General features: G+C 46.2%; 1 protein-coding gene across 1 annotated transcript; it reads right to left on the bottom strand.

Annotated features, from left to right (window-relative positions):
• Positions 1–279: 279 nt before the first annotated feature.
• On the bottom strand, positions 280–1,894 carry RD3 (RD3 regulator of GUCY2D). Its single transcript, XM_038761113.1, has 2 exons — positions 1,599–1,894; positions 280–577 (listed from the first exon to the last, which is right to left on the bottom strand). Exons 1-2 carry the CDS (start codon positions 1,892–1,894, stop codon positions 280–282), a joined length of 594 nt encoding a protein of 197 aa, XP_038617041.1.
• Between the last annotated feature and the right edge of the window lie 8,857 nt (positions 1,895–10,751).

Raw genomic sequence — 10,751 nt, 5'->3', positions numbered from 1 at the left:
AGGATCGGTTGGCTCAGGCAGTCACTCTGTGAGCCTGACTCAGCCCTCCTCTGAACTGGAAGAAGCACCTAAGAGCTGCAGTACAGTGTCCCACTACTTCATAGTCCAAGGCTTTAGGACTCAGTAGCGGGTCTTAGGGCATCAACTATCCCTCTAGATCTATGATGGGGGAAGGTCCGAGGCAGAGATGGGCAGGTAAAGGGAAGGATTGGCTAAGGGGATATCCAGGCTGGAGAACCACTACCACCACTGGCTAAGGTGGTACTTGCCTTTTCCCAGTCAGTCATTCTTGTGCATCTGAAACTCGGGCAAACTCCAGACCCTCTGTCCGGGCTCTGTGCCCCTCTCCACATCCTCTGAGATGGTCTTGATGTCGCTGGCAAAGGGGAAGATCCGAGAGCGGCCCTTAAAGGAGGTCAGAGACAGGCTGGTGCGGGGTCTGGTGTTCCACTGTTTTGTCAGCTTCTTGGCTTCCTCCTCCTCCTTCATTTTCTCCAACACCTCTTGCAAGACGGAGTGAAAGAGTCGGGACAGCTCCTGGACTTCCGGCTCATACTCAGCAATCAGCTGCCGGAACCTGGAGTTGGGGCAGGGATTAGGCAGATAGTACTTGACATGGACTGATGGCATTCTAGGCCTGGACTTGGCCTTAAGAACTCATCAAATCCATCCCCCTGTCTCTAGGAGAGGTAAGAGACATAACTAACCAGGTAAGGACTAGAGAGAGGAGAATCACTCCCCCAGCATAGAAGCTTCCACAATGTGTCTTGGTCATCCAGGCCATAGCCCAGCACCTTTCTGTCTAACCTAAATCCCTCATCCTGTAGTTTAAGACATTGCTCTGCACTTCATGGAGATAATCAGGATGGACGGAGCCCCTGTCAATGTCCACAGTCTTAGTAGGAGGGAGTAGGTTTAATCCCCATTTTTCCAATGAGGTAATGGAGGCACAGAGAAGCTAAGTGACTTGCCCAAAGTCCCACAGCAGACAAGTGGCAGAGTCAGGATTAGAACCCAGGTACTCTGTGCTCTTTCCACTATGCCATCCTGTTTCCTGATTCTGTTTATGCCTGCTTATTCCAATTCTGAATGCCTCCCATTCTGCTTAATGCCTGCTCTCCTTCCTATTTAGACTGTAAGTCCAATATGAGCAGGGATTGTGCCTCACCTGATTTTCTTTTATCTACCTCTATGCTCAGTACAGAGGTTGGCACATAGTAAATGCTTAAGAAATCCCACAATTGTAGTAATAATTATTATTCTCTAGGGAGGCCTGAGGCCTAATCCACTGTTTGCAATGTCAGGTGTTTGGAGAAGTTCCTGAATGAATGACTCTCTTTTCCTGCCAGGTCTCTAGAAGCAGAAAATGTGTTGGGCCAGCAAAATAAGTCTGAACAGTTGGTCTTCTTCATCAGTATGGCTATAACTCGGTGTCAGCCCCAACCCAGGGATATAACCCTTAGGCAACTTTAGAAGAGAACATGGACTTATACTCTTAAAAGACATTTCCACAAGCCATAGGCTTTAAAAACCCCTCTTTTTAACTGAGTTTTGGATTTAGAGCATTTGGGCGTTTGGGAGCCCTGATCCAGAACTACCTGAGGATGATGGGGCCGCAATAAGAAGGATGGATCTTGGTGCATGTGTCCTCTAGCTGGAGCCGCTCCCCTGGGCTGATATCGTAGGAGTTATGGGGCTGGTTGACCAGCCAGCTGTAGTCCACACCCGTTTGGATCTTCCTATATTTGTTTTCCCTTTCTCGCTGCTGTTTCTCAGCTTGCTTGATCTGCCAGCTGAGCTCAACCATGAGTGTGTCAGACATCATCTCAGCCGGGTTCCTCTGGGAGGGCCGGCCATGGGGCTCACTCCACCTGAACCAAGGGGCCAGAGACATGACTGCCTGGGCCTGATCCTTCACCTGCAAGAGAGGAGGAGAGGGGGAGGAGTTCAGATGAAAAGGTGAATTCACGTTTCATTCCCGGCAAATGGAGTAGTGCCAGGGACAGAGCTATGCCCCTAGCCTGCTCGGAGGGGGGAGAAGCAGGGAGGTGGGATAACTCATCTTGCTTTGTCTTCACACAATAACTGGAAGGAACTCAGAAACTCAGGAAGTCTCTACACACGGCCCTCGTCTGCCCAAGGGACCCTGCGGGGAAATAACAAACAAATACCCAACCTGAGCAAAGAGCTTGACGTGGCAAAATTAATGTTTGGTCTTTCCACCCTCCGTGCACTTGCGTCTCCTTTCAATGCCTGGCCTTGGGGCCCTGTGAGCTGTTTGTTGGCTGCCTGGGCTCTCTTGATGATGATGATGATATTGATGTTGATGGAAAGGGAGCTAACGGATATTAAGTTTAAATTTAGAAATCAAATAGTATAAGAAACAGAAGACAATGGAAAAGAGAAATTCCAGATATGAAAAACAAAGGCTTTTCAGCATCATCAACCTCATTCACATCAACAGGCATAGGCAGAGCACTCAATAGTGTGCAGTGGAGAGGTCAAAGTAAATCTGCTCAGGAAAAAGATGGCATACCCTCCATTTTCTGGAGAAATCTATGTTCTCTCTCACAGGCATAGATTTCAGTCAGATCTCAAGCCTCCTTAGCCTAACTAGAGGTTTCTGGGAGCAATGAATCCCTGGACCTTCCTCCACAACAGTGTGTATGCCTGCCTCACAGTGTGGTATGTTACCAGTGAAAAGAAAGAAAAATTTGATGGCTTTGGATAGTTCATCACAGCATACCGATAACTGATAAGCTGATTCACATGGACAAATTCAGTGCATTGTATGGATAGTGGTGCTGAAACTTGCAGAAAAATCCCTCAACACTTAAATGCAATTTATTCCTCTTCTCAGCATTCAGGCACATAGGTGTGGTTTTGCTTATTTATTTTTTATTCAATTACTTATTCAGTAATTGCATTCTGATATTTGTTTACTCCTTCCTGGTAGATCCTTATTCTTCCTCCTGCATGCCATTCATAAGGAATTTTTGTCCATTTATCTTCCCCATTCAGTTCCTTGAGAAGGAACATGTTTCTGGCTACTATTGTACGCTCCTTAGGACAGTGCTGGGCACTCAGGTGCTCAATAAGCACCTTCGATTGATTAATGGATTGGCTTACATGGGATTGGTAAATGAAACTGCAAGGGTCTAATTCTTGCTCAGGGAGTGTGCTAATATCAGTTGGTAATTACCAACATGGCTTTTTGCTTACTAAATAAGAGAATTGTTGAATGCACCCAAGATCTGAGAAGTAGTACCTTATTGGTTATGCTAGTGTATGCCTTGGAGACCAAATGGATTTGCATGTCACCGTTACTATGCATAGAACTCAGTGCTTCAACCACCATCCCTGATTTACCTAAACTTCTTCTAGCAGTAATGCCAAAGTTTTGCCAAGCCCTCCTACCTACCCATGGGTCACTGTCAAGTTCCTGGAGAATGTAGACACATGCAAGGAGCAACTGTGCTAGAACAAGAAATTCCTCTTTGTTTCTGCTAAGGTGACAACTGGTAAAGGAGGGCTTCTCAGGGGTACTCTCTGCCAGTAAAACTTTAAAAATGTGGTACTTTCAGAAGAAAGATGAGTGCAACTCCAGAATCTGAAAAATACTTCTAACAAGCAATTTGCCAATAACCACTTGCAGGTCCTCACAACCTGGATGAAAGGGAGGCTTCTCAAAGTCCTTGTCTTGGTAATAGAGAACTAGCTAAGCAGCTTGTAGGATAAGTGGTGGAGTGCCAAGACTAAAGAGTTACAAGGCTCTGCAAACCACACTCAGAATATCGAGGGCTCAAAGGGTGAGATGAATATCTAGTGCATAGTAGGTACAGATTCAAGGGCATAAGAATACAGAAGGGAGGACAAATAGGGGAGATAATACCTTAGTCAAGGAAGTCCTCTTGGAGGACGTGTGATTTTAGGAGGGCTTTGAATGTGAAGAAAGTGGTGGTCTGTTGTTCCCTGTGCCTCAGTTTCCTCAGCTCTCCCTCCTACTTAAAGTGGAAGCCCCATGTGGGACAAGGACTGCCCGACCTGATAAACTTGTATCTACGCCAATTCTTAGAATAATGCTAGACACATAGTAAATGCTTAACAAGTACCATAATAATAATAATAAAGGAGGAGGATGCTACAGGCCAGGACGAGGCTGTGGACAAGGGATAGGCAACAGGATAGATGAGATCGAGGTACAGTGATTAGGCTGGTGTTAAACAAATGAAGTGTGAGAGTTGGGCCGTAGTAGGAGATCAGGTAAGGTAGGAGTGGAAGAGTTGATCGAGTGCCTTAAAGCCAGTAGTGAGGAGTTTCTCTTTGATGCGGAGGTGAATGGGCAACTATTGAAACTAAAAAATTCTGCTCTGTTGTTTTTACATTCCCCAGGATGAGCTGCTCCTCGTCAGCCTATTTTAAGTGTCCCCTGTGACCATGGTGCCTCCATTTTTCCTCCAGAGATGATCCCACCGGCAGCTGCTCATTAGGTGAGGTGGAAGAATTAGACACACCATTTTTTCCCTTCCTCCCTCTCCCTGTTGATTATTGAAATATAGGGTTTCTTTTCCTTTCAATACTGCCCAGTCCTAGTACATATGTAGGAGGGGCCACTGGGGAAGTAGGAATTGGACCCAGGTTCCTTGTGGGATCCAGGAGATGGAGGAGATGAGAAGTAAGCGTGGCTTAGTGGAAACGGCCCGGGCTTGGGAGTCAGAGGACGTGGGTCCTAATCTCGGCTCCGCCACCTGTCTGCTGTGTGACCTTGGGCAAGTCACTTAACTTCTCTGTACCCCTGTTACCTCATCTGTAAAATGGGGATTAAACCTGTGAGTCCCACGTGGAGCAGCCTGATTACCTTGTAACTACTGCAGCGCTTAGAACAGTGCTTGGCACGTAGTAAATGCTTAACAAATACCATTATTATTATTAAGCCTTACTTCTTCCTTCTGGCCATGAGAGAACAAAGACCTCTGACCAATATGCTGTGTCCCCCCTTGGGACCAAGCCCAGCAAATAGTGCTGTGTCCCATCTCAGTGAAAAGGCATTGCAACAAAGATCCTAGGCACAGAGATGCCAAACTAGACCCTCCATTGAAATGGACCCATAGGGAGCTGGTAAACAGCTTCCCCTCCGTGTCCTCTCCTTTGCCTGCCCAAAGTCTCTCCTCTGCACCCTACTCGGCCCACTGCATGGTTTTTCCCTTGGCTCCTGGAAGTGGGAGTCACCTTGTGGGAGCACAAGACTCTAACTTCCCCTAGGGCAATTTCCATCTGGGTGTCTTGCGGGGGCAAGTGATCCAGCAAGTCCAGTTTGGTTCCTTCTGAGACCTTGTACACTGACAATCCTGAACGATCTGGACTTCGGGCCCAGGGTGAACACAGATAAAATTCACATTTTCACCTACTGCGTCCTCTTACTCCCACCCTGCAATTGCTAGAGCTGGGTCCCAGGGAGCAACTGGGGAAGATTTGTGTTTACCCTGCTCTTGGTGGAGGAGCTGGTGAGCTGGGAAAGAACCAAGAGGTTGGAAACAGGAGGTGTAGTCATCAGGGAGAGGGACAAGATCAAGGGGGAGAAAGAAGGGGTCTGGCTCATACACAATACAGTCAGCTAATCTGCACCTTGGAGAGTCAGTCATTCCTTCAATACCTAAGAGGAGCTGCATTTAAAAGTGAGAACCGGTTGTCTTAAAGCCACTGTTTCCAGGGCACAGACTTCCTTCAGAGGTGTCTGCAGTACTTTCTAAACTTTTCTTCTCCAGGCCTCACCAATTCGATCTGCCATGAGCACCCATTCACTCCCCTTAGTTGTCACAGATGAGAGGTAGAGAATGTAACAGTCACCCATTGCCCATTTTCTAAGGCTGCACTGACTTTCCCCTCTGCACCAGGCAGGGTGAGCCACCAACCCCTCTCTGTTCTCCCTCTGCTTCACTTCTCATCTGGTACAGATGTGAAAGTAACACTTTCAGAGACCTGTTTTTCAAAGTGCCACTAATAGTCCTAAGCAGGAACAGTTGTGCACATGAGAACTGTGGGAGGGGGAGAACAGGAAATTTATTTCCCTAGGTTTGGTGATGCCTGATGATCCTAAGGGCATTTAGGATCCTGTCCTGATGATCCTGTCTTACTGCATCCCCCACCACCTCTCCTCATGAAGTCAGTGGGGGCTCCTCTTGTGAGAGAGATAAAACCCCCACCGTCATCCTCAGTCTTTCAAGGACAGAGCCCGTGCCATGAGGGACAGGGACCATGTTTAATTCCCAACTGTGTATTTTCTCCCAGCACTTAGTACCGTGTCCTGCACACAGTAAGCTCTTACTACTACTACTACTGTGAAGTGCGACCCGTGGTACCACCGTTGAAACGCCCTGCACCCCCGGGCGCTGTCTTGGGAAGCAGATGCAGGGGATGGGAAAGAGACAATCCGAACTGGTCCACTTCTTACCCGAGAAGCTGAGCTTGGATGGCTGTAGGTGCTGCCAGGACAGAGAGGGTGTCCTTCCTCCTGGTCCTCTGAGGGGTGAGGGGAGTTCAGTTCGGATCCTTTCAAAGAAGCTCTGAAGCCATGGAGGATGTCACAGGCCTTGACTGTCTCCCAGCCCCTGGCTCTTTATGTACTCGCCCTCCAAACTCTGTCTCACTTCCACCTACACCCTCTCTCTTGCCCTCGCGTTCTGAAAAGTTGAGCCGAGCGGATGGCACAGAAGCATTGGGGCTGCCAAGCTACCACCTGTTACCTCTCTCCTTCCCCTGGCAGAGCCTGCAGAGGCTGAATCACGCCATCTCCCCGATGAGATCCAAGCACTCCCTGGATCATGAGTGTGGTTGCCATGGAGACCTACCTAAGCCTATTTAGCCTCAAGGAGTATTATCTGTGGAGGGAGAGTGTCTGACGGGGGCGGGCGGGCAAGTGGGAAGAGCTGGCTGGGGGATGGGGAGAGGGCCGAAGGGAAGAGGCGGCTGTTGCTGATTTCCAAGGAGGAGGAAACTGCTCAGTTTGCAGATGGAGGGGAAATCGGTCTGACAGCCTGCGCAGGCACAGCCCATGCAGGAAGGATAGAGAGCAAGGACAATGTCAGACAAAAACACAGAATCCTCCTCTTTGAGAAGGACCAAACAAGAGAAATTGCAGGAAAAATGTTTTTTTTCCTTACCTATTCCTCTTAACTCTTAAAATGTGATCCAGTGTGGGTCAGGAACTGTGGCCAATCTGATTATCATGTATCTATCGCGGTACTTACTAAATGCTTAATCATTACCATGATAATTATTATTATTTCTTTGAAGCTCCTGAATCGGATAACTCGGTGGGGAGGGGGGATGTGATCTGTTTCTCTGAAGGTCTTTTAAAACTGATCACATTCTCATCTGCCTGAGCTCGGAATAAGCACTCCATTATCCTACTGCTCAACTCACCATGATTCACTCAGTTCCCATCCTCTTTTCCTCTCACTGCAGGCCCTGGGGATCACTTGGGTCCTTCTGAGTCTGCTTTCAGGCCTGAGTCACTTGCCTCAAGGTGAGGAGAAAGCAGGGTATGTGGTTAATTCACCTCCTTCCCCGCATTTTGCATTCTCGTTCAGGCTGATATTCAGGTGTGTGCAGTGCAGAAGAGAAGGCAGTCACTTCTTTTTTTTTTCCCCAGGGGTGATTGTAATAATAATAATAATGGCATTTATTAAGCGCTTACTATGTGCAAAGCACTGTTCTAAGCTCTGAGGGAATACAAAGTGATCAGGTTGTCCCATGGGGGGGCTCACAGTCTTAATCCCCATTTTACAGATGAGGTAATTGAGGCACAGAGAAGTTAAGTGACTTGCCCAAAGTCACACAGCTGACAACTGGCGGAGCCGGGATTTGAACCCATGACCTCTGACTCCAAAGCCCATGCTCTTTCCATTGAGCCACGCTGCTTGTGCTTTCTGTGTGCCGGGCACTATTCTAAGCACTGGGTAGATACAGACTAATCAGGTCAGACACAATCCATGTCCCTCCCACATGAGGCTCAATCTTAATCCCCATTTTACAGATGAGGTCCCTGAAGCACAGAGACGTTATGGAACTTGCCTAAGGTCACAGAGCAGACCCAGGTTCTTGTGACTCGCAGGCCTGTGCTCCATCCACCAGGCCACTCTGCATCAGTAGCCTGCTCAGGCCCCAGTCAAGAAGATCATTCGTAAGTACAGAGGGTGGTTAGATTTTTTTTTTTTTACTCCCTGGTACCACCCACCCCTGATTAAGCCAAACTACCCACTTCCACTGGAAGTACCCAGGATAAGTAGGTGTGGTTCACCCTCTACCTAGAGGAAAGGAGCAAGGCATGGGAGCATTTGTTCTCTCCCACTCGATGTGGGATGTGGTGCAGGGATACTTTTTTTCCTAATAATGAGGAGCAATGAGGCATCTACCACTCTGATGGCTGCAGCAGCTGTGATGACACAATGTGTAACCCAACGTATGATGGCTAAAGTTGTAGCGTCCTTTCGTGTCCTAAGAAAGAGCGCTGGGAGGGCAATGGTGCAAAGTTAGGGGAACCTGGGCTGTCAGTTAGGATCCCTGGATTTCAGAACCAGGTTGGATTTACAGTGAGAACTTGGGCAAGTCACATAGCTTCCCTGAACTTCTGTTGTCCTCACAGCAAATGAAGACGGTAGTCATTGTCTCTACCACATCCACATGGGAATGTAGTGGAAAGGAAGGATATAAAAGCTGTAAAAGTGCTTTTAGTTCAGGCAATCAATCAATAATATTTGTACAGTGTTTATGCAAAGCACTGTATAAGTGCTTGGGGCTGCAGAAACCCAAGGTACTGTATTACATTCCACCACCTTTCTCTCTATTATATATCAGCTCTCTTTGTTCCATACTTCCCAGCTCACACTCTTGACTTGTCTCAAGCTCACCTTCTGGCTGTGTCCCTATCTAAGCTCTCCTACCAACAACCTCTTGGTCATGCTGTTTCTCCAGTCTAGATCTTTCTCTCTCTGAAAGGCCACCAGACAACAAATCTCACCTTCTTCAAAGCTCCCTTAAAATCCCCCCTCCTCCAACAAACCTTCCCTGATTAATTCACAACACCTCATTCATATCAATGGAGAATTTCTAGTTGTATATGTTTATGTATTTTACCATTTTTGTACATAAGTATAATTGTATTCATATATTTGTATCTGATTATTCAGCTACTTCATTCTGATATATTTACACAACATAATAATAATAATAGTATTTATTAAGCACCTATGTGCCAAGGACTGGGATGGATACAATATCATCATTTTGGATACAGTCCCTGCCTCATACAGGACTTCTGCTGCCAGAATTTGTAAATTGTTTTGTCTCTGACTCCTGCATTAGATTATAAACTCTCTTCAGGAGTTCAGATTGTACCCTCCTGAGTGCTTAATATAGTGCTTAGCACTCCGTAGGTGCTCAATAAATACCACTGACTAACTGTACTGAATTATTGCTGTTGCAGCAACAAAACACTTGGGAATTTTCAGATTTTATAAGAGAAGACTTACCGACTTCTATTGTTCTCCAGTTTTTTTTTAATGGTATTTATTAAGCACTTATTATGTGCCAGGCACAGTTCTAAGCGCTTGGGTAGGTACAAGCTAATTCGGTTGGACATAGTCCACGTCCCGCATGGGGCTCACAGAGTGAATTCCCATTTTATAGATGAGATAACTGAGGTACAAAGAAGTTAAGTGACTTGTCCAAGGTCACACAGCACATAAGTGGCAGAGCTGGGATTAGAAACCAGGTCCTCTAGTTTACAGGTCCGTGCTCTATCCACTGAGCTTCACTGCTTCTCTAGTTGTGCCTTTGTGATTTCCAGTGCCTTTGTAGGTTCTCAGTGTTGTGTGGCCTGGGGCCTCTGCTTCTCAAAGACATAGGGAATCAAAATAAGTTGGTGTCTATAAGATATTTTGAGCTCCCCAGAAGAAAGATATTAGGAGCCTTCAAAGTCAAGCAACTATTTCTATTATGACAACAAGTAACAGGGACAAACTATTTTTAAAGCACTGGAGTTAGGATTCAATCTGTCTGGATTCAATCTCTCAGCTGAAATTTCTATTATTACTGTGAGTAATATGATGAAAAGGCACATAAAAAAGTGAAATTCATAATATGCCCCAGGCATCATACATCAGCCATGTAAAAGGCAGAATCCCAGGAGCAATGAAGGTATAATCTTCCTTTGAAATACCCTCCCCCACCACCATCCTACCACCTAATTTCCAAAAACCAAATTAAACTCTGCTGAAGAAAAACAAATAATATCTTTCCCTTCCCACTTCTCTGCCCTCTTTTTCTGTGCAGTTTGCTCAGTGAGAGTTTACTGTTTGCGTTGATAGCAATTTGATTTCATTTGCCAGAGGCTTCTTTGCGATTACCCTAACTGAGAAATTATTTGTTCTGGGGAGGTTTTTTTTTTTTAACATTCATGAAAACCACTGAAGTTTAATGAAATATTCATCATCAAAACATTTGTAAAAACTCAAAGTGAGCTGTCAACATTACACCCTAATGGTGTTTGATTTATCCCAGCTCTGCCACTTGTCTACTGGGTGACCCTAAGCAAGTCATTTAACTAGTCTGTGCTCAGTTATCTCATCTATAAAATGTGGATTAAGACTGTAACCCCATGTGGGACAGGGACTATGTCCAACTTGATTACCTAGTATGTACCCCAGTGCTTAATAAATACCATAATTATAATTATTATTATTAGGTCTGAT

This window comes from Tachyglossus aculeatus, chromosome 19, assembly GCF_015852505.1.
Source record: "Tachyglossus aculeatus isolate mTacAcu1 chromosome 19, mTacAcu1.pri, whole genome shotgun sequence".
NCBI lineage: Eukaryota > Metazoa > Chordata > Mammalia > Monotremata > Tachyglossidae > Tachyglossus > Tachyglossus aculeatus.
The sequence above is the reverse complement of the archived record's forward strand: the minus strand, read 5'-3'. Positions and strand labels throughout refer to the sequence as shown.

What these genes read in the sequence shown, in the direction of transcription:
- RD3 (XM_038761113.1), bottom strand. Translation starts at nt 1,894, where the DNA reads ATGTCTCTGGCCCCTTGGTTCAGGTGGAGTGAGCCCCATGGCCGGCCC. An exon ending in TGCGGCCCCATCATCCTCAG is followed by an intron (nt 578 to 1,598) that starts GTAGTTCTGGAT and finishes CCCCAACTCCAG; the next exon opens with GTTCCGGCAGCTGATTGCTG.